Source organism: Cervus elaphus, chromosome 9 (genome assembly GCF_910594005.1).
Source record: "Cervus elaphus chromosome 9, mCerEla1.1, whole genome shotgun sequence".
Classification (NCBI taxonomy): domain Eukaryota; kingdom Metazoa; phylum Chordata; class Mammalia; order Artiodactyla; family Cervidae; genus Cervus; species Cervus elaphus.
In genome coordinates this window covers 81,366,436-81,387,196 of record NC_057823.1, presented here as the reverse complement: position 1 = coordinate 81,387,196, position 20,761 = coordinate 81,366,436, and the positions used below count along the sequence as shown (strand labels likewise).

General features: G+C 41.1%; 1 protein-coding gene across 4 annotated transcripts in view; it reads right to left on the bottom strand.

Annotated features, from left to right (window-relative positions):
• The window catches only part of RASGRF2 (Ras protein specific guanine nucleotide releasing factor 2), a 247,203-nt gene that overhangs the window by 83,257 nt on the left and 143,185 nt on the right, over positions 1 to 20,761 (bottom strand). For all 4 annotated transcript variants that reach the window (XM_043913516.1, XM_043913518.1, XM_043913519.1 and 1 more), the window contains one exon: positions 18,154 to 18,243. In XM_043913516.1, coding sequence (XP_043769451.1) covers positions 18,154 to 18,243 — 90 coding nt within the window. The remainder of the gene's footprint in view (positions 1 to 18,153; positions 18,244 to 20,761) is intronic.

The following is a 20,761-nucleotide window of genomic DNA, read 5'->3' as shown; positions in this document are numbered from 1 at the left end:
GTGTGTTATTCCCTTCTCTTTGGTTCTCCCCACTTAGATTTCTTGCTGACACCTAACACTTAGCTAATTGTGAACTGAGATCATTATATTGTTAACTCCATTTTTCAGGCCTTGGACTTGCAACTTAACCATTTGCATGGCTTCTCTCTTTTTCACTGGGTACTATGTATCAAAAATGTCTACACTAATATTTCTCAGACTCCTCCCCCTTCTGGAACCATCCAGTGAAAATCCTAAGCACCTTCTACTATTACTACTATAAAAACATGCTGGTGAGTTGCTCACCTCTTCTCTCTCCAGTTTTCTGTCATAATACACAAGAGTCAGTTGAGTGAATAACATTAGACAGCATAGATTTACTTTACAAACTTATCTCCAAGCCTTTTGATTGTGCCCAGAAACTACACTCCTTTTATCAGATGACTATAGAAGGACACACAATTAATACTCTTTTGCAGTTATTTTACTAATTCTTGCCAATGTAAAAGTAGTCAGTAGGGGGCATGGTATACATGTATGTGTTCATGTGTGTGTATGTATGCTCATACATGCACACATGTAAGTCAAGCAGGAAGAGACAGAATGAATGGGCAACAGGAGAATGCATTCATTTCAAGGCAATTCTGCTTGTCATGATGACAGGGGCTGGAGATCTAATGGTAAACACAACAGTGCCTGTTCTCAAGAAGCTTATAAATTATGTAAAAGAAACTGCCAATAATAACAGCAGGAAATATTCAGTGAGTGCTTAGCTGGTTCCAGATGCTAAGAACTGCATGGGAATCATCTAACCCTTGTGACAACTCTATGAGGGAGGTACAATCATTACTTTCACTTTTCTCAAAGATGAGAAAACTCAGACTTAAGAGATTCTGCCCGCGATCACACAGCTTAGGCAAGTGGCAGAACTCAGATACAAGAGGCTTATCTGACGCATAAATCCACTCTCTTAACCACTTTCAATGCTGACTCCTTGGAGAGTCATTCACACTGCTCTCAATGACACTACATTCGCACTAAGGCCCTCATGGCCCCTGTTCACTGAATAACTTCTTTTCCCACGGCCAGATCACCAGACACCAGCACTCAGAAACGGCTTCTCCAGCAAGTGTTGTTCTCAGGACAGAAGTGCGAATCCTCAGATCTAAGTGTGAACTCCCACCAAGAGGGCCTCGAGGGCCTCTTCACTGCATCCTCCACCCACCCGACAGTTCCAAGTGAGACCAGGCTCCCTGAGTCCTTCATTGATCCCAACTGAACTGTTTTCCACAGTACACAGCCTGAGTGCTTTCAAAACCCAGATTGGAATTCCATTAAAGATGCCAGGGCAATACTAAAAGCCATTAAATGGTATGCCTTAAATAGGTGAGTTTACAGTATAGAAAATGTATCTCCATGAAGCTATTAAAAAATCTGAAAATGACAGGGCAGCCCATCTTTGAAAATAAAGGCTTCTGAGTCACCATCAAAGGTCGTTGAATGGCAGAATATTTCAAGGAAATGGGTGGTGAGTGGATTTTTAAATGATAAAGTAAATAAATAAAATCTGGTTGTGAGTTCGGGTTTTCTTGTACTTGGCATGATATTTATCTGAAGAAATGTTTAGGAGAGCAAAGAAATACATTCAAAGCCCTAAAAACTGACTTTCTGTGTGTCAATGAATATACAAGAACCCTGCTCAGGAACATATTGGTGGCAGACCCCAAGCCCTGCTGGGAAATTAGACACAAACTATTAAACGAGGAATAAAAGGCAACCCCTAAAAAGAAAAGGCAATCCTTGAAACTTCCTTATGTATAGGAAGTGACTGAATCTGAGATGGAAGGAAGCTGAGACTCATATTTGAAGATGGTTAATAATTAAAAGGGCTTCCCAGGTGGTGCTAGTGGTAAAGAACCCCCCCTCCCCCCCGCCAATGCAGGAGACCTGGGTTCAATCCCTGGGCGGAGAAGATCCCCTGGAGCAGGGCACGGCAACCCACTCCAGTATTCTTGCCTGGAGAATCCCACGGCCCGAGGAGCATGGTGGGCTACAGTCCATAGAGCTGCAAAGAGTCGGACACAACTGGAGCAACTGAGCACATATGCACACACAATAATTACAATTATTTGGGGACTTCCCTGATGGTCTGGTGGTTAAGAATCTGCCTTGCAATGCAGGGGACGTGGTCACGGTCCCTGATCAGGAAACTAAGATTCCACATACTGTGGAGCAGCTAAGCCCATGCATCACAACTAAGACCCCATGCAACCAAATATTTAAAAAAATAAACTTGTTAAAGACCAATTAATTAAGTGGATACCAACTAATGGGCTTCCCTAGTGGTTCAGTCGGTAAAGAATCCACCTGCAATGCAGGACAAGACATGGGTTTGATCCCTGGATTGGGAAGATCCCCTGGAGGAGAGCATGGCAACCACTCCAGTATTCTTGCCTAGAGAATCCCCATGGAAAGAGGAGCCTGGTGGGTTACAGTCCATCGGGTCACAAAGAGTCAGATGTGACTAAGCGACCAAGCAGAACTAATGGTTCAACCGTCCCTTGACATTTCAGAGGTGTGGCTCAAAATGCCACTTTACAAAAGTAACCTGGTTTAATGGAATGAGCACTGGACCAGGAGTCCAGAGACTTGGACTCAGGGCACATTCTGCAATTTGTAACTGCCTGTAAGTTGCTTCACCTCGCTAAGCCTGGTTCTTCACACATTAGAAAAGGAAGATAATCACTTTCCAACCTTGTTGTGATGGACACCCATGCTGTTACTTATAAAAGGGCTTTTAGATTGTAAGGCAGTATACAAATGTGAGGTGCAGGATTAGGTCTTCACAAACCCAAACTTCTAGGATAGAAAAAAAGGAATGAGAACATCACTTATGAATCTGTAACAATGTAGTGAGCAAGGTAAGTAGGATGGAGGCAAGAAACTCTAGCCTATGTAAGACTGTTAGCTTTCTTGCCTGCCTCTAAAGGGGTCTGGCTTATTTTCCACATAATCCACACGGATCAAGAGAACTAACGCTGGTAGTGTAACATTATTTGCCAGATGGAGCTTTATCCTGACTAAGATGCTCTACTATTTCAAATTAATTCTGAATTATGTACAGGATGATCTTGAAAATTAGAAGCAATCCCAAAGAAAAGTCTGTAAAGAGGAGGATTATAGGCGGGTAACATGTGCATTGCCGCCATTCAAATGAGACACGATTAAACATCAAACCTAATGGACAGAGGAGTCTGGCTGACTACAGTCACAGGATCGCAAACAGTCTGACATGACTTAGCAACTAAACAACAACAATAATAACACTCAGAGTCTTCACAGCTGGGGATTCAATAACATCTGAAAAAGAAGCTGTTTGTCCCCCGACCCATGACTATTTGTTACATTTATTAAAAAAAAAAACCAGACATGCACACAAAAACATATCTGGATACTACTATTTAATTCTACTTCAACCAGTCTGTTTCAGGTTTTCTGCAGGTTTACGGCTCCTGGTTTTTGAAGACACTGAAATATACTTTGTATAAGACTTTCATCACTTCTCATTCTGATGCACGTGTGGAAATCCTGGTAATATTAATTTACTCCAGTGTGACAGACAGTGCCTCCACTTAATGTTTTTAACAACTAAACTCCTAAGACTATAACACACATGAGAAAGTGTGCCTCCACAGAAATAACATGAAGATCCAGAGGAAAATGTCTCAAAGTTAAAAATAAACAAATAAAAAGCTCCAAAAAGCTCCACTATCTTCAAAAAACTAACTGGAAGAGTGTATGAAATGCTTTGAAACCATAGTAACCTTTTCTTTCAGGGTTATGCACTGAAGGCTTGTTATTTTGCTAATGTGATATTTTCTCTTGGTTTTCAAGTCCGTAATTTAACAACGTGGCCAATAATTACACTGATTATTATCAGTATCCTGGAGTTTACACCTTGATCATTTGAAGTTTACTTTACGCCTCTTCATCTAATCTCATCACTGGATTGATCCGTTCTTAGAGAGTAGAGGCAACGCCTGTTATTTCATTTTTATCTTTCCACAATACCTGGCGTGGCATAGTGTGCACATGGAAAGACTGATATAACTAATTGCAGATTAAACAAAATCAAATAAACATGTTCATCTTTTAATCCAAAGAGTGAAAAAGAACAATGCTTTTAATCCCAGCAGAGACTTCTGAATTTCCATACCAACCTCTCTGATGAACGATTGGACTTAGACCTTAAAAATCCAAAGCAGGTATTTCTAGGAGTCTTTCCAACAGAGCTGGGTAGTAAGGTCAGTGGCAGCTAAACTTCCCACCCCCTCCTACTCTCCCAAATTTCTCTGGAATCCCTATGCCGCTCTAGCCCCTCCCCTAATGTCACTGGCCCAGTTTCTAGTCACAACACTTCGAGAGCCAAGTTTTCATTCCCAGAACCACAAAGTCAGTGTTTAGAGAATACAAACTACCTACCACTAAGGAATTCACTAGCTTCTTTAGAGCTTTGTCTTAGACTTCTAAATGCCCCATAGTTCCAAGAGACCATCTTTTCTGCAAAAGGGCCTTAAATTCCAACCCCCTGGGCAGCTGAGATGCTAAGGTAAGTGTAATGTGTCACACAGGCCAGCTTCAATTTCATCTTAAAATGATGATTACAATTTTACATTCGGCATTCCAGACAGACAATAGCTACACAGGGAGGCTCCTCTCAGTTTGCAGAAGACGGTAGAGCCATTAAGTTCCTTCCAATTGCTAAGCAACAGTTGTGTTCAAATCAAACTGCTCTCAAACAGTAGAAAAATCAGTCTATTCAATTCAGAGAGCTAGAGGTGAAGGGAGTAGAGAAAGACTGTTTAGAGACCATGAAATACAGGGTAGATTTAAACTACATGTTAATTCTAGATATATTCTCTCCATTTCAAAATATTTTTAGGGAATAAGTGCAGGGTTTGCTGTCCTACAGGAACAGCCCAGACACGCTTCTCTTTCTAATGTGAAAATATTCTCCCTAAACTCAATTGGATTATGAATATTTTTACCAAGGTTTACTGGCTACCAAGATACCACCTGTAGTGGCTGTCTATTGCTACACAACAAAACACCCTAAAATTTATGGACTGAAAATAACAAATATTTATTATTGTACAGTATCTTTAGAATGAGATTTTGGAAGTGGCTCAGGCTCAGGGTATCTCATGATGTTGCAAGCCAGATATCCACCAGGGCTGCAGTCAGCCAAAGTCTCAGCTGGGGCTGGAGGATTCACATCCAAGCTCATGCATGAGGCCCTGGGCAGGGGACCTACTTTCTAGTTTCCTGTTGGTTTCATGGGCCTCTCCTCATGATATGGAAGCTTGTTTCTCCCAAAACAAGTGATCCGAGAGAGAGACTGACCAAGACAGAGGCCATTATGCCTTCTGATGACCTAGGCTCCAAGTCACACAATTACTTTAGCTTAATTTTATTTGCTAGAAACAAGTTACGAAGTCCTGCCCACACAAAAATAAAGAGAAATTCAGCTTCGTCTCTTGAAGGAGTATGAATTTGTGGATGTATTTTTAAAACCACCAGATCACCCACCAGAAACCTTCATATCCTTCTCCAAACAACATGGCGGCACTGTAGCAACCCAGAGAATGAAGTTCCAGCTCTGCCCTATCTATGCAAGGCAGAGCTTGGGACTGGTAATAGAACTTGTGGGTCCACTTTTCATTAGCCAGATGATATGATCCAAATCTGCCACCTACTACCTACGTGACCTTAGGTAACTTACTTACCTCTCTTAATTTTCTCTACTGGAAAAGTAGTATGATAATAGTAACTACTTCACATATCAGTTAACATATGTAAAGCTTAGGACAGTGCTTAGTATATAGTATATCCTATGAATTATGTAATTTTATTGTTGTGATTCTGATGTTGACAATACATACAATCCACTCAATTTGCATACAGAAATACCCAACAGGGCAGCAAAGGATAGAGGTTTGCAAGATGTGGGTGTAACTTTGAGAGATCTTCCACAAAAATTACCCACAATTATGATGTATTCACAAGATAAAACAGGTTAATTACACGTTATTAAGTTGCCTCTTCAGTTCTTCCTAGCACTTGTGAAGCCACAAGCCACATAAACACCAGTAAGACACACAATATTGGCAAAAGCCTATATTCTGTGCATTTCTTACAAGTTCACTCACTAAATAGCTAAACAATTCTGAGCTGCGTATTCTCACAAATCTTGAAAAGAAAAAACAGACAGTGGGGTACACATGTAACATTAATGTATTGAATAATTCATGGAAATCAATATCTTGTTGTTTACTCGAGAAGTCATGTCTGACTCAACTCTGTGCAACCCCATGGACTATAGCCCACCAGGCTCCTCTGTCCATGAGATTTCCCAGGAAAGAATACTGGAGTGGGTTGCCATTTCCTTCTCCAGGGGATCTTCCTGACCCAGGGATTGAAACCTCATCTCCTGCATTGCAGGTGGATTCTTTACCACTGAGATAGTTGGGAAGCCCAATCAATATCCTACTGCAAATTTAATCCAATTCTCAATACCAAGATAAATACCTCCTCTGACCAGGTTATACCACTGTATTAAGACTCAGTTTCTGCAATCCTATGAAAGAAATCACAGGTCCTTCAATGTTGCTAGCCAAGTAAGACTCTACCCACAGATGACCATTTTACCCATGCTTATCTCTCTGGAGTCACCATGCTGTTGTACCTGTCAGGTGGACACAGAGGTGAAAAGAAGATGGAAAGAAATGGGTATGCTGAAGACGAAGACAGGATCCAGAATATTGTGTCACTCAAGTTTCCCAAAATCTTGTTCTTTTGAAGTAAATGTGAAATCAGAGGCAATAACAGCACAGCAGTGTGGTAGGAACAGATCTGAGCCTCATTCTCAGGCACCATGAGAACGTGGGCCAGGCCCTCCATCACTCTCGAGTCTCACGCTTGCTTCAAAATCTATAAAATAAGAACCACAGTCCCCGAATCTCCTCCATGGTGAAAGGGTGACAAATGAAATAAGATTATGCTGTGGGAGCAAAAGTCATCAAGCCACAGTGGGCAAGAAAGAATGGACTTCCTATAAAATAGCCCGACCAAAGAAATAGGAAATAGTTTTAGGGAAAGAGGACTGGGGAGGTTCAGGAGTCCACTGCTAGTATTCAGGTATGTCTCAGGATCTCTTATCTGGATCAACCCACAATTCCGGCTGTAAACAATTACAGTAAATCTGAGGTCACATACTGGCGGCTCACAGCCATACGTGGTCCACAGAAGGATTCTGCTTGGCCTGGACAGTAGTTTTTAAAGAGTATGAATTCACTTCCCACTTACAAACAGGATTTTTCACATAAACATCCAGATTTCTGGGTTTTCCTTAAAAAAGAAAAGAATGAAAGAAAACAGATGTGACAGCCCTAATCTGCCTTGGCCAAAATCAGAACGAGCTGAGCAGTAGCTGCCCCCTTTCTCACACAGTATCAGCTCTCCAACCCCATCTTTCGGTTACCTGCCTGGCCCCGAAGTGGGTGAAACTGAACTGCAGTCAAGTAGAAGTAAGCAATGTGAGCACATCAAAAAGTGAAAAGGCACAGCAACTGCACTGTGTCTTGGCTGCGGAGAGACAGTCAGTGAGGAGAATGATCTTCGCGGAGTTCAGGAAAGGGCAGCACAAAGAAGGAGAACTTGGCAACACAACATGGTCAGGAAAGAGGGTGCTCAGGCCAGCTGGAACAAGGATCTGAGCCTGCTTGAAAGGCTTATCAAAAACACATGATGGGCAGAGGAGGCGCTCCATGTGATCTGGCTTGCTGTGGGCATCCTCCCAGGAAGAGAATGCAATGGTCTCCTGACATGAGCATTCCGAGCTGTTCTGCAGGCTGATACTAGTTAACAGGGATAAATTAGAAGTCTGGGGTCAGCAGACATGAACTACTAGGTATAAAATAAACAGCAAGGTCCTACTATACAGCACAAGGGACTATATTCAATATCTTACAATAATCTAGAATAAAAAAGAATATGAAAAAAGAATATATATATATTTACTTTGCTATACACTAGAAACTAACACAACATTGTAAATCAACTACACTTCAATAAAATATAAAAAATTTTAACACAGATGTAACTTCTCAGTTACAAAATTTTAATTCCAGTCTCTGTGTGCATGCATCTAAAAATAAGACTGGAATCCATGAGCACAGAATATCTTTCCCACAGAATATCTTTCCATTTCTTTGTGTCTCCTTCAAATTCAATAATGTCTTATGGTTTAACATTGTTAAAATGTCCATATTACCTAAAGCAATCTATGATTCAATGCAATTCCTATCAAAATCTCAACAATCTTTTTCACAAAAACCGGAAAAAAATCTCAAAATTTGTATAGAACCACGTGCGTGCTGTGCATGCTACGTTGCTTTAGTCATATCTGACTCTTTGTGACTCCATGGACTGAAGCCCACTAGGCTCCTCTGTCCATGGGATTCTCCAGGCAAAGATACTGGAGTGGGTTGCCATTTCCTCCTTCAGGGCATCTTCCTGACACGGGGACCAAACCTACGTCTCTTATGTCTCCTCCATTGGCAAGCGGGTTCTTTACCACTAGGATCACCTAGGAACACACATACAGAACCACAAAAGACCCCAAAACCAAAGCAATCCTGAGAAAAAAGAACAAAGCTGGAGGTATCACACACTCTGATTTCAAATTATACTTCAGGACTTCCCTGGTGGTCCAGTGGTTAGGAATTCATCTGCCAATACAGGGGACACAGGCTTGATCCCTGGTCCAGGAAGATCCCACATGCTTTGGGGCAACTAAGACCATGTGCCACAACTACTGAAGACCATGTACCTAGAGCCTGTGGTCTGCAATGAGAGAAGCCACCGCAACGAGAAGCCCCCTGCTCATCACAACTAGAGAAAGTCCATGTGCAGCAATGAAGACTGAACATAGCCCCAAATAAACAAATACAAAAATTATACTTCAGGCATACCTTGGAGATAATGCAGGTTCAGTTTCAGACTATGGCAAAAAATTGGATATTGCAATAAAGCAAGTCACATGATTTTTTTGGTTTCCCAGTGAATATAAAAGTTACTTTTATATTATACTATAGTCTATCAAATGTGCATTAGGTCTAAAAATTAATGTACATGCCTTAATTAAAAATACATTATTGCTAAAAAGTATTAGCCATCAGCAAGTGATAATTCTTTTGCTGGTGGAGGGTCTTGCCTCAGTGTTGATGGTTGCTGACTGACCAGTTGCTGAAGGCTGTGGCAATTTTTAAAATTAAGACAACCATGAAGTTTATCCCATCAATTGACTCTTCCTTTCACCAACGATGTCTCTGTACCATGCAATGCTGTTTGATAGCATTTTACCCCTAGCAGAGCTTCTTTCAAAACTGGAGTCAGTTCTCTCAAACCCTGCTGCTGCTTCATCAACTTAATTTCTGTCATATTCTTTTTTTTTCTCTAAATTTATGTCATATTCTAAATCCTTTGTTGTCATTTCAACAATCTTCACAGCATCTTCAAAAGGTGTAGATTCTATCTCAAGAAACACTATCTTGGCTCATCTATAAGCAGTATCTCCTCATCTGTTCAAGTTTTATCATGAGATTGTAGCTAAATCACATCTTCAGACTCCACTTCCAACTCTAGTTCTCCTGCTATTTCCACCACATCTGTAGCAACTTTCTCCACTGAAGTCTTGAATCCCTCAAAGTTATCCATGAAGGTTAGAATCAACTTCTTCCAAATTCCTGCTAATCTTGAGCTTTCTTCATGACTCATGAATTTACATTTAGAAAGGTGAACACTTTACAGAAAGTTTTCAACTTACCCTTCCCAGATCCATCAGAAGAATCACTATGTATGGCAGCAGCTGCTGCTGCTAAGCCGCTTCAGTCGTGTCCGACTCTGTGCGACCCCACAGACGGCAGCCCACCAGGCTCCGCCGTCCCTGGGATTCTCCAGGCGAGAGTACTGGAGTGGGGTGCCATTGCCTTCTCTGATGTATGGCAGCTATAGCTTCACAAAATGTAATTCTTCAATAGTAGGACTTGAAAGTCAAAATAACTCCTTCCTCTATAGGCTGCAGAATGGATGTTGTCTTAGCAGGCAGGAAAACAACATGAACCTCGTTGTACATCTTCATCAGAGCTTTTGAGTGACCAGGTACATTAAAAATAAGTAGCATTATTTAGAAATGAATCTTTTTTTCCTAAGCAACAGGTCTCAACAGTGGGCTTAAAATATTCAGTAAATCATGGTATAAATAGATGTGCTGTCATCCAGGCTCCTTTGTTCCATTTACAGATCACAGGCAGAGTAGATATAGCATGATTCTTAAGGGCCCTAGGATTTTCGGAATGGTAAATGAGCACCGGCTACAACTTCAAGTCACCAGCTGCATTAGTGCCTAACAAGAGTCAGCTTGTCCTTTGAAGCTTTGAAGCCAGGCACTGACTTCTCCTCTCCAGCTATGAAAATCCTAGATGGCATCATCTTCTAATAGAAGGCTATTTCACTTGCATTGAAAATCTGTTGTTTAGTGTTTCAACCTTCATTAATGATTTTAGCTAGGTCTTCTGGATAACTTGCTGTGGCTTCTATTATCAGCACTTGCTGCTTCACCTTGCACTTTTATGTTACGGAGTCAATTTCTTTTTTTTCGACTTCATGAACCAATTGCTAGCTTCAGATTTTTCTTCCACAGCTTCCTCACCTCACTCACTCTTCAAAGAACTGAAGAGAGCTAGGGCCTTGTTCTAGATTAGGCTTTGGGAATGTTGCAGCTGGTTGGGTGCTAGTGGTAAAGAATCTACCTGCCAATGCAGGAGACACAAGAGAGGCAGGTTTGATTCCTGAGTCAAGATGATTCCCTGGAGGAGGGCATGGCAACCAACTCCAGTATTATTGCCTAGAGAATCCCATGGACAAAGGAACCTGGCAAAGCTACAGTCCACAGGGTCACATGGAGTTGGACATGACTGAAACAACTTAGCACGCATGCAGCAGCTGGTTTATGGAGAAGGAAATGGCAACTCACTCCAGTATTCTTGCCTAGAGAATCCCGTGGACAGAGGAGCCTGGTGTGCTGCTGTCCGTGGGGTCACACAGAGTCGGACATGACTGAAGCGACTTAGCATGCATGCATGCATTGGAGAAGGAAATGGCAACCCACTCCAGGGTTCTTGCCTGGAGAATCCCAGGGACGGAGAAGCATGGTGGGCTGCCATCTATGGGGTCACACAGAGTCGGAATGTGTTCGCTGGAGTAGCACTTTTAATTTCCTTTAAGAACTTTTCCTTTGCATTTGCAAGTTGGTTAACTGGTGCAAGTGGCCTAGCTTTCAGCATGTCTTGGTTTTTGACGTGTCTTCCTTAAATAAGTTTAATCATTTCTAGCTTTTGATTTAAAGCAAGAGATGCGTGCCTCTTCCTTTCACTTGAACACTTACGAGGCCACTGCAGGATTATTAATTAGCCTAATGTCAATACTCTTGTATCTCAGGGAACAGGGAGGCCCAAGGAAAGGGAGAGAGACAGGAATGGCAGATACAGAGCAGCCAGAATACAAACATTTATTGATTAAGTTCACCATCTTTATATTGGCATGGTTCATGGACCACCCCCAAATAGTAACATCAAAGGTTACTGATCATAGATCACCATAACAAATATAATGATAAAGAAAAAGTTTAAAATATTGCAAGGATTACCAAAACGTGACACAGAGGCATGAAGTGAGCAAATGTTGTTGGAAAAATGGCACTGATAGATTGCTTGACACATGGTTGCCAAAAATCTTCAACTTGTAAAAAATATAGAATTTGTGAAGCACAATAAAGCAAAGTGTAGTAAAATGAAGTATGTCTGTACAAAGCTATAGTAATCAAAACAGCATGACATTGGCAGAAAAATAGACACAGATTAATGTCACAGAATTGAGAGCCCAGGATAAACCTACATATATATGGACAATTAATTTATGACAAAGAAGCAAAGAACATACAATGGGAGAAAAGGCAGTCTCTTCAATAAGTGGTATTGGGAAAGCTGGAGAGCCATATGCAAACAATGAAACTAGACCACTCTTCTACTCCATACACAAAAATCAACTCAAAATGGACTAAAGACTAGAATATAAGACTTAAAATCACAGAACTCCTAGAAAAAAACATATGCAGTACACTCTTTAACACTGGTCTTAGCACTATCTTTCTGGATATGTCTCCTGAGGTAATGGAAACAAAAGCAAAAATAAACAAAAACTACATCAAACCAAAAAACTGCACAGCAAAGGAAACAATCAGCAAAACAAAAAAACAACCTACTGAATGGGAAAAGATATTTGCAAATCATATGATGCAATACATGCTTAATATCCAAAATATATATAAAGAAACTTATGCAGGGAATTCCCTGGTGATTCAGTGGTTAGGACTCCACACTTTCCCTGCTGGGGGCCTGGGTTTGATCCCAGACTGGGAAACCCAAGATCCCACAAGCTGTGCAGTGCACTCAAAGAAAATAAATAAAAGAATCTATGATAGAAGCAGAGCTGAAAATTAGAGGAAAACATTTTTTAAAAAACTCACACAACTCAACAACTAAACAAACACCTCTATTAAAAAGTGGGCAGAGGATCTAAGTAGACATTTTTCTAAAGACATACAGTGGCCAGTAGGCACATGAAATAATGTTCAACATCACTAATTATTAGGGAAATGCTAATCAAAATCACAGTGGCATATCCCCTAACACTAGTTAAAATGACTATTATCAAAAAGACAGGAAATAACAAGTGCTGGTAAGGATGATGAGAAAGGGAACACAAACACTGGTGGTGGGAATGGAAATTGGTGCAGCTACTATGGAAAACAGTATGGAGATTCCTCAAAAAATTAAGACTAGAATTCCATTTCTGAGTATTTATCCAAAGAAAATGAAGATACTAATTCAAAAAGACATATGCACCCCTATATTCAGTGTACCATTATTTGTAATAGCCAAGATATGGACACAACCTAAGTGCTCATCAATGGATGAATGGATAATGATGCAGTATATGTGCATAACACAATACTATTCAGCCATTAAAAAAAAAAAAAGATGAAACAACATGGATAGACCTTGAGGGTATTATGCTAAGTGAAATAAGTCAGATGGAAAAAGACAAATGCCATATGTTTTTACTCATATGAGGAATATAAAAAATAAAATAAACAACTAAACCAAACATAACAGAAATGAACATAGATACAGAGTAATGGTTATCAAGGGGAGAGGGACATTGAGGATGGTGTAATGGTTAAAGGGGGTCAACTGCATAGTGTGGATGGAAACTTTCTGTGTATTCACTACACAGTAGTGAATACAGAAGTTGATGTATTATACAATGTTGTACATGTGAAACTTAAAAATAAATAATTTAAAATAAGACTTGGAGTCACTTTCAGTTACATCTGGTTTGCCAAAGCTCTTTGTTTTTCACTAATAATAGTGATAATAACATTTTCATTAAAAACATAAATCAGATACAGGCTGTCTTCCAAACTTCAACTAGCTATATTAAGACATTTTTTAATGGATTTTATATTATGCTGGAAAAAAAATAGAAAATAAGTCTCAGGCTAGGATACTTTCAGTAGGCATGCTACAACCAGAGAAGGAATAAATATACCTTCTCCAGCTAGTTTAGTGGCTCTCCATCTGGGCTCCACCTAGGTCCAAATATCACCTGGGGAACTTTAAAAATCCGGATGCCCAGGATGTACCCAGACCAACCAAGTCAGAATCTGTGGAGGTGGGACCAGTTCTCGGTATTTTAAAAAGTGGGTCCAGAATTGGGAGCGTGGCACTCACACACAAGCACCACCATGTGTAAAAGAGATGCTTAATGGGAAGCTGCTGCAGAGCCGGGGCACTCAGCTCAGGGCTCTGTGATGACCCAGAGGGGTGGGATGGGGATGTGAGTGGGACAGAGGGCCAAGAGGGAGGGGGTGTACACACACACAGACACACACTGATTCACTTCACTGCACAACAGACAGAAACACAACATTGTAAATCAATTATACTCCAATAAAAAACAAATAAAGAGCAGGTCCAAGGCCAGTTCACACCAAGCTCAGATCTACTACTGGCTACACAAACCTGAGTGGTTTGACAGGGCGTAAAACAGATTATGAGTTATCTATTTTACAATTACCAAGTCACCACCAATAAAGAACTCACTATTGCCCCCAAGCAACTGTAACTGTGCCATTAATTTTCCTATAAATGCAGTCAACCATTCCTCTACTTTGTTAATTTAGTTTGACTTGCACAGAATGGCAAAACCTACAATCTTCTCCCAGATAATCAAGAGTTGCTTGTAGTACCTCCGCTGCCATTATTTCTACTCTCATAAAAATAACCCACCTCACACTTTCATATTTCATTTTAGATCATTTCATAAACTCTATCATTAATCCCAGAGCTTCAGGTGTATAGTAAGCACCATGATACACCCTGATATGTGTATTCACTGGATTTGCATTTCTATTCAAATCATAACTATATCCAAACTGCACCTGCAGATTCCCTGCATCAGCAGCCATCTGAAAGGCACACATTTTAATCTGACTTTCATGCAGAGCTCCTCAATTTGAGCAGATGCTTGAAACTACATTTCAACCAGTGTGGTGGCTCATAAGACCCACTGATTTTTTTGTCTCAGTCTTGCACAGAGTTAAAACCCCGCCACAAAAAAGAGGACTTATTTGACTGACGGATGATCACTGGTCCCACTGCCACCTCCACCCCCACCTGCTCCCCCAGATGATCAGAATTTCCTAAAGCTGCTCTCATTCCAGGAATGATCAGGACTGAACTCATAAGCAGATTTACCAGGAAGCCAATGAAGCTTAAGCCTGAGGGCCTCTCAATGTGTCTGGGCCTCTTCCAGTGCTCTGAAAGTTTGTACTTGTAATTTGATACGCTTTTGCTTGAGGCAAATTGTGTGTTATACCCCACAAATCCTGGATCCATCCATAGTGGGTCTAATGTAACTTGGCTGCCATTTGGAAGGCAAGCGCTAAAATAAGCTGTGAAATCTTCATAATGTGAAGTCAACAAGAATTGGCTGTGTTAAACCATGTCGACAGGTCAGTCTTTCCTTCCTCTCCAACAGAGGGACTCCTGTTGGTCTACGAGGAAAGAGGGCATGACATGGAAGGAAAAGAAACCTATCTTTGGAAAGGACAGGCTCTAGGTCCTAAATGAAACCAGAGGGAAAAATCTAGACTTTTCCAGTGTGTTCGAAAATCAGATAGGCTTGGACCCAAGGGGCAGGACTGGCAATCCTGAGCAGATCCCAGGCCACCTGCCATAGATAAAACTCAGCTTTCTCTTCCTTTACAGCTAGGCATGTACATCTTGTTAGGCCTTCTTGTGAAGAAATTTTCTGTTCATCCTCTTGCTAAATTCAAATTCATTCTCATGCAGTAAAGTTACCTTCTAAGCAATCATTAATGAGAAATGGCTCACATGCAAATGTCTGGAGTGAATATTTGAAAGCATAACCACTAATTGATGGTTCTAACCCAGAGTTTCCAGACTGCTGTGTATTTTGATGGAGGTAGAGGTGGGGGACGCAGAGATAGATGGAGGAAGATTAAAGCGGGAGGGAACCTGGAGAGGAGCCTGAAATATGGAAGCCCACTCGGCAGACTGCACGACTTGGCCGGGCAGCACCTTGTGTCAGGCTACCAGCCACAAACAGCAGATCGGCACCACCAGGCGGGCTTATGTTGCAGTCAAACAAGTAGATAGGCCTGCAAAGACAGATGGGAGCCTGAGGTCTCCACAACCTTCTCTCCTGCTCACTTTGGCAGCTCTCCACGTTCTGGGGGCACATGCGGGTCAGTAGTTCCTGATTCAGAGAGTGGATGAAAAGTCTGATAGCGGATCTTAACCATTATCTAGCACTCCTTTCCCTCGGACATTTGTCCTTCTGGGCCTAGAACTTCTTTGGATAGCATCAGGCTCTCCCTGACCAGCCAAGAAGTCCAGATCATCTTCTTAGTACTTCCTTTCTTTCGGCTCCGTGTCCACCTGCTCTCTTGACCCGTGAACTTGGCCCTTCTGCCAAGTTCTCCCAGGCAGGCGGACTCTGCTGTGGGGCCAGCTCCATGCAGCAGCTGAGCCCCAGGGAAGTACTGATCCCTGCTCCAAACCTGATTCCTTTTCTTAGTACCATGGGTCATGGAGACTGACCCCTGTGTAACTTGCTGCTTGAAAGCAGGGCCACAGACACTGCCAAATCCATCTTTCATTTCATTTATGAATAAAATTGGATCATGTAGGGGCACGGTTCTTGAGGTGCTAGCCTACTGTGTGCCCCCTTTGCCTGGCAAAGTAATAAAGCCACTCTTTCTCCTCCATAAAAAAATAAATAAAACAGTTGGATCATGAGGCCCCAGACCGCATTATAGGTGGCCGCAGCAGCAGTGTGATGCGAGGAGGACCAGGCTACTCTGCACCCAGCACAGTGGCTGTGGTCAGCTAGCGGTCTGCCCCCCTCAGCTGGCTGACTGAGGAGAGCTTTCTTGCTGCACCTCTTGCAGCAGCAGGAGAGAAGCAAGAAGACAGGCGGCAGAGCAGCAGCAGGATTCAGACAGTGAGGAAGATGGCTCTGAGGGATACTTCATCTCCGGCTCATCATGGATGGATAAGCCTGAGTTCGAAAGCCATTCTCCATTAGAAGTCTGCTTCGGCCTCGGGTGAATACAGGTACTTTCCCTGACCCAGCCTCCAGCTAATGGGGAGATGGGCTCATTCCAAATTGACCGAAAAGCTATTTTCCCTCACAAATCATATTTAAATTAAGAAACCTGTGAGGAAGCTCTGTACTTCACCTTTTCCAAAGACAGACCAGATTATGAGAACAAAAGACAGGAGAAGATCTCAACGAATCACAGTTGATAACTCACTCTGCCGAAAGGGTAGAGAAGACCCTTATTACCTCATCAAAGAAATGTTCATTATTATAACATGCAGTCAACAGCAGAAGCTGACTGGATTGAGAAGACATCCATATTATTACCATTACAGGATGTATTGTATCATGCTGAAGGGAATTGGGGGGAAGTTTTAGGGAATATTTGGGGCAAAGAACATCCCCAGTTTGCCTGACCACATCCAGTGAAGGGTGTGTGGTAAAATATTTAAGATATGGAATGTCATCAGTGTGCAAAGATTTTCCATTCAGATGGGATATATATATGTATATATAATAATTACTATGGTAATTTATGTTCATTTTAGAATATCTCTCTGTTCTTACATCAATTTAGAAAGCTTTCACCCAGACAGTACCTACCAGTTACTACTGTTGAATACAGGTTCATAGGCTTTGGAAATTAACTTTTTTTGCCCATTATTAATGAGCAATTGCTAATTAACAACATGTATCATCACTCCTGGAACCTGTGGAGTTAGTTTAGGTGAAGGAACTCACAGCAACAGGATTGTTTAAACCACATACAGATTTATTTTAACATAATGTCCTTCTTGCACATGAGAAAAGAGGACAGAGATAATAAATATAATTTTTCATCTATTTAAAATACTGCACTTTTATTTTAGGTATTTCTTTACCTTGAAAATTAACTGACAACAACTCAGCACCATGGAGCTACTGGAAGTGAATTATGAGTCCACTAAAGCAATAGATCCCTCTCTCCTCTCCCACCCCCTTCACAAGCCTTCCCTCCCACCTTGCAAATGCTTTTAGCACTGTACTCAATTAAAAGGAAAACGTGTTCTCAACAATTTGGCTTAAAAGGTTAAAGAACTCTGTTAATACAACATAAGAAAAATAACACATCCTTTTCTGAGACAGAAGTTCTCGAAAGTGTTAAGCATAGGCTACCCGTATGAGACTGACCTGTAGGTGCTTATTTAAAAGACAGTCTCACACCAAGACACACTGACTTAGACTAGGGGGCTGGGAATCTGCATTTTTAAGAAGCTGCCCAGTGTATTATCAAGATGCTGGCAGGCAAGGACCACTGATTTCCCCCAAATTGCCAGAGGTCTGGGCAATTAATTGCCAAGCGCTCAACAGCTCGCCCCTACTCACCGGGTGGACTCCCGTGTCCTGCTGCAGCCGTAGCAATTGCAAAAGCAGAGGCCGGGGAAACAGAGCAGTGGGAGTTGTCAGCCGTCTGTCCTGGTTATTTTAAAAGAATAGAAATGGCATGGTGAGGCAGATGCATAATATTACATAATGAAAATTCTCATTTTCATTTCTGCACTGAATGAAGGGTTGGGTCAAATACCCTGTGTTGTCCTTATTAATAGGCAAATAACAAGATTCTATATCAGCAAGTTCATTCTAGTTATAGACCCAAGAGAATGAAAACATACGTCTATACAAAAACTTACACACAAACATTCACAGCAGTATTATTCATAACAGCCAAAAAGTAAAAACAGCCAAATCTCCACCAACTGATGAAATGATAAACCATATCAAAAATTCCCATGTGAGGGAATATGATGTAGTCACAAAAGGCATGAGGTAGTCATACATACTACAACATGAATGTACCTTGAAAGCATTATACTAAGTGAAAGTTGGTCACAAAAAATCATGTATTACATGATCCCATTTATACAAAATGTCCACAATAGGTAAATACATAGAGACAAAAAGTAAATTAGTGGTTTCCAGGTGTGTGGGGGGATGAGAATGGGAAGTGACCACTGATGTGTACAGGATTTCTCTAGCAGGGGTGATGAAAATATCTGGATTGAGACAGTGGTTACGGTTACTCAGCCTTGTGAATATATAAAACCACTGAACTGCACACTTTAAAAGGGTGAATCTTATGGTATGTGAATTTTATCTCATTATAAAAAACATTTTTAAAAAATATTCTACATGTTACAGATAAAACTTTCTTCTCAAAGCACCCTTAGAAAGGGGGATGGGCTCTCATACTGAAGGACGCACTGAACACCTTTTGGTAGCTCCTCTCGCTTCTCAGATATTTACACATAGCATTTGATAATGTTGATGCCAACCTCACTCTTTTCCTCACTCAGGCTTTTAGTGAAGATAGTTCACTTTTTCTGTGGCTTTTCTGTGATTCTGTGGCTTTATTAGTTTGCCTCTAAAGTCATACAGTCATGCTTAAAATAAATAAAAGGGGAAGCAAAGAGCTGCTTAATGTGCCTAAGCACAAAAGCACAAAACCGCTCTACCCTCTCCTTCGGCTGTAGCCTGAAAACATTTGTGGAACAAGGTGGGCAAGGAGACAGATGAACAGGCAAAATTTCAGCTACACAGTGAGAAAATGTGGGCTGCTGCCACTATTTGGAGGCTCCATACATCATCACAGACTGTGGTTTCCTTCCTGCATCTCTGGGATTTGGTTGGATCAGGAAAGAAACAAAGGACTTAATTAATCCACAAACAGGGTGAGGATTTTCAGATAATGCCTATATAAATTTAAAGAATTTTAAATGAATATAAACATATGAAAATAGACCATAAAGCAGAGCTCTAATGATAGTAACCAAGTGGAAAGCATTTAAATAACTCTTGCCTTGGTAAAGTTTTGCTTCCATATAGTTTGACTCCAAACTCTTCCAGGTTATAATGAACTCAAGGGAGTCTGTCTGACAGGGCAATGGTCACAGAAGTTGCCAAGGTCTGGACTGATCAAGGCTCTAAGAATAGTAAAGAGATTTGGCCAATCCCACAGTAGTCTTATAACAAGGCAGGGAAGTCTAACTTGTCACATCGGGTTTCCAGAAGTACCCAAATGTCAGGGTGACCCATGACTGATCAGGAGCCCAAAATCAGTCCCAGTCCCAAAAGGCTAATATCCATCAGGGCAATTCTGCTGACAGTGGTCCACCCAGGCTAGCTGCTCTTGGAGCTGATGGCAACAACAGCTTCTGCTGTGTTGCTGAGGCCACAAATGAAATGACCATTTGGAGCCACGCACTCTGTCTTCTGCTAAACTGCCTTACTTGAATAGAAGTATGAAAGTCAGAAAACAGCTACATTTACTTAGGTTACTTGGGGTGAATCTGCTTTCACAAATGAATAATTTTCCCTTCCAACTTGAAATAATTGTCTTGAGAAAAAAGGAGACTTTTCAAAAACAACTGTTATCTGGAGTTATATTTATTTGAGCAATGGGGAGATAAAAGATTTCTATCTTTTGCTCTGATGGTTTTCCCTTCAATTAGAAATGGTATATTTTAAAACAAATTATGGGATAATATTTTATAATTTTCATAATAGAAAATATACCAGATTCTGCCACTAACAATAATGAAGACTAGAGTCCCAGGCAACTGGACATTACTTTAGCTGAATTATTGTTCTTAACAAGGTCACTCCACAGTTTTGTGTCCCAGATGAACCTATCTAATACAGACTACACTGGGAGGTCATCAGAGTAAGGTCATCAGAGTAAGGTCATCAGAGTCTGGGAACATTTTGGCAAAACCAGCACTGACATTCAATCAACTGACAACCAAGAATCAGATTCAGGTTACTGCATACAAAATGCCATGCAATGATGGTGGTCAGGTAAATACTGGTTATATTAGTGACATTTTCTCTAATCATTTATGTTCCACTACTTGCTCCCATGGTAACATTTGCTTCCAATTAATTTTCACAACTGAGACTGAAAAATATTTGGGAACTGAAATGGTAAAGTAAACAA